This window comes from Trichomycterus rosablanca, chromosome 7, assembly GCF_030014385.1.
Source record: "Trichomycterus rosablanca isolate fTriRos1 chromosome 7, fTriRos1.hap1, whole genome shotgun sequence".
NCBI lineage: Eukaryota > Metazoa > Chordata > Actinopteri > Siluriformes > Trichomycteridae > Trichomycterus > Trichomycterus rosablanca.
In genome coordinates, this window is record NC_085994.1 from 41874201 (window position 1) to 41876700 (window position 2500).

A 2500-nucleotide genomic window follows, 5' to 3' on the forward strand; every position below is an offset into this window, starting at 1 on the left:
CTGGGTCGGCTGGCCTGCTGTCCGTGCTGTGCGATGGGTAATTATATTCTTCTTTTTTTTTTTCATATATAAACCCCCCCCCCCAAAAAAAATTTAGTCATATCCAGTTCCCTGATGGTATTTTTCTCTGCTGCTGCAGACCCCCACTCCTAACCCAATCCTAACCCAAACCCTAATACACGCCCCCTCCCACACATGTGCAGTACCGACCAATTCTTCATACGGAGATCCGTATATCGCACGGAGAGTCTCCATCATCCCCGTCTCTGTGTAGCGCTACTGCAGCGGTTATGAGGAATCACTACAGCACTCCCACCCTCGGACGAGCCAGTAATCACTCGTACAGGCGCCGGCCACCAGTAGATTCATGTATGATATTTCTAGCGACTGAGGGTTAAGAGCCTTGTTCAGGGGCCCAACAATGGCAAAGAGGTGGGGCTTGAACTGGCAACCTTCAGAAATGTATTCTGTGTGTAACTGCTGCACGAAACCTAAGATTGCTTCTATTTTTATTTTTTATGTTCTGTGGTCTTTAAACTCTGGTTCTGGTTCTGGTTCCATGTGCAGGTCGTATGGTGGGATTTAAGGAGGACCACTACATGCTGCGTCAGTCCCTGCTGAGTTCGGATCACGTGGACACTCCGCTCGTCCGGACCGGGCCGCTAAAAGGCACCGACGTGGTGCGCTGGAAAGTGAAGGACAACGTCCACCGCCCACCGAGCCACCCTCAGAACCAGATCCAGCCCAACCCCAAAGAAATGAGTAAGATCCCATAGTTCCTCTATCTAGTGTTCTGGGTTAAACGGCTCCTGGTTTCATTCTGAAGGTCACAGTGAGAATCCATCACGCTGAAGCTGAAGGAGCTTCAAAAGGTTCTCAGGAACTAAAAGCTCCAGAGCTGCAGGAACACTGCTCCCATCGTTCACTAGAGGAACCTTCATGGAGTGGCACACTAGATCTCATGACCTGCTCTCAGAGTCGCGATCATGGAGTTTAGAAAGGAACCAGCTGGTCAACCTGAAAGCAGCAGGAACAACAGTTACACAAAGCAACAGCAAAGAACAGAGATGCTGGCGCAGCTAAAATTCAGCGTTCAGCTCCGAAATCTTAAATCATGTGTAATAATAAGGGTTCCGTATACGTACCAACAGTGAAGTAAGGTGGTGGGAGCATCATGACATGGAGCTGCTCCTCTACAGACCCTACTGGAACCTCGCACCTCATCAAAGGAACCACGAATGGAGTGAAGGTATCTAGAGGAGAATTGAAATTTGGAAGTTTCGACCAGACGACGAGTCTGAACATGAAGCACCGAGAATTTTGGAGCTGTGAGTCCATCAGATGGACCTTCGTTACCTTGTGGAGTTGAGGAACGAGAAAAAAATGAACCACAGTGCTGCAAACAGTGAATTCTCCTGATCTTCTGTAGTCGCCTCAATGCTCTTATCATCAAGAACATGTTCATTTAAAGCTATAGAAAGTAGAACATCGTTTTTCTTTGATGTTTTTCTTTGATGTGGATGAATAGTTTGGGATTAGATTAGATTTAGCACATCATCAGAAGCTCTATAACCTCTTTATGAACCTTCTATATTTATTTATTTATGTATTTATTTGTGATGTTTTCTCGTAGTCGACTTTCCCGTCTCGCTGCGGCTCCAGAGACAGTTCTCAGACGATCTCTCACGCCCGGACGCTCGCGACACTGAGATGCTGAAGCAGGAAGTGGAGGACAACGTGAGTCTGCTCAGTCTTCAGTCAAATCCCATGTTGTGCCCATTTTCCTAAGTGGTAACGTTTCCTGGGGATGAATCGGAACATCAACTGATCAGTCAGTGCCCAGCCATACAAATGCTGTCATCTTCTGACTGGCATCTCCCACATACAGACACACAAGTCCTGTGAGAAGCCATTTGTTTTTGAAATAGGACGTCCGACAAGCTTACAGTCAGGTGTCCAAATACTTTTGGTCATGCAGTGCATTTTCTGTAAGCGGTTAAGCGTCAGGGTTTCAGCATCTACTGTCCATAACATTGAAAAATATATAAATGCTTCAATATAGACGACGTTTTCTTCAGGGACGTCCACATTCTGTACATTTTATAACAGCATGGCTTCATGGTAAGTGACTGCAGGTGCTAGACTGGCCTGACTGCAGACCTGTCTGCCATTGAAGACGTGTGTAAGACAGTGGTAAACATGCCCTGTCCCAACTGAAGTGACAGTGAAGGTGACAGATGAATAGTCGGGGTTGTTCATTTGCACCCGTTTGTGTTTGTGGTGTGGAGATCCGCTGCTCTGTGATCTGATTGGATAATAACCCGCTGTGTGTGTGTGTTTGTTTCAGCTGAACGAAGTGTTCCGGAGGATTCCCGGGGCGTATCGAGTACAGAAAACCAGATTCAGGTGAGAAAGGAGCAAAACATCTGCAACAAATAAAGAAAGAATTAAAGAGATGAAAGACTTTACAGTAACGTTACAGTACTGCTGTAACAGCGCC

The 2500-nt window shown here is 46.5% G+C and overlaps 1 protein-coding gene across 5 annotated transcripts in view; it reads left to right on the top strand.

The window, feature by feature from the left end:
- itgb4 (integrin, beta 4) overlaps positions 1-2500 on the top strand; it is a 49625-nt gene that overhangs the window by 27553 nt on the left and 19572 nt on the right. For all 5 annotated transcript variants that reach the window (XM_062999436.1, XM_062999435.1, XM_062999434.1 and 2 more), the window contains 4 exons: positions 1-37; positions 568-762; positions 1634-1737; positions 2348-2406. The exon at positions 1-37 is cut by the window's left edge and continues 6 nt beyond it. In XM_062999436.1, the coding sequence (XP_062855506.1) occupies positions 1-37; positions 568-762; positions 1634-1737; positions 2348-2406 (395 nt within the window). The remainder of the gene's footprint in view (positions 38-567; positions 763-1633; positions 1738-2347; positions 2407-2500) is intronic.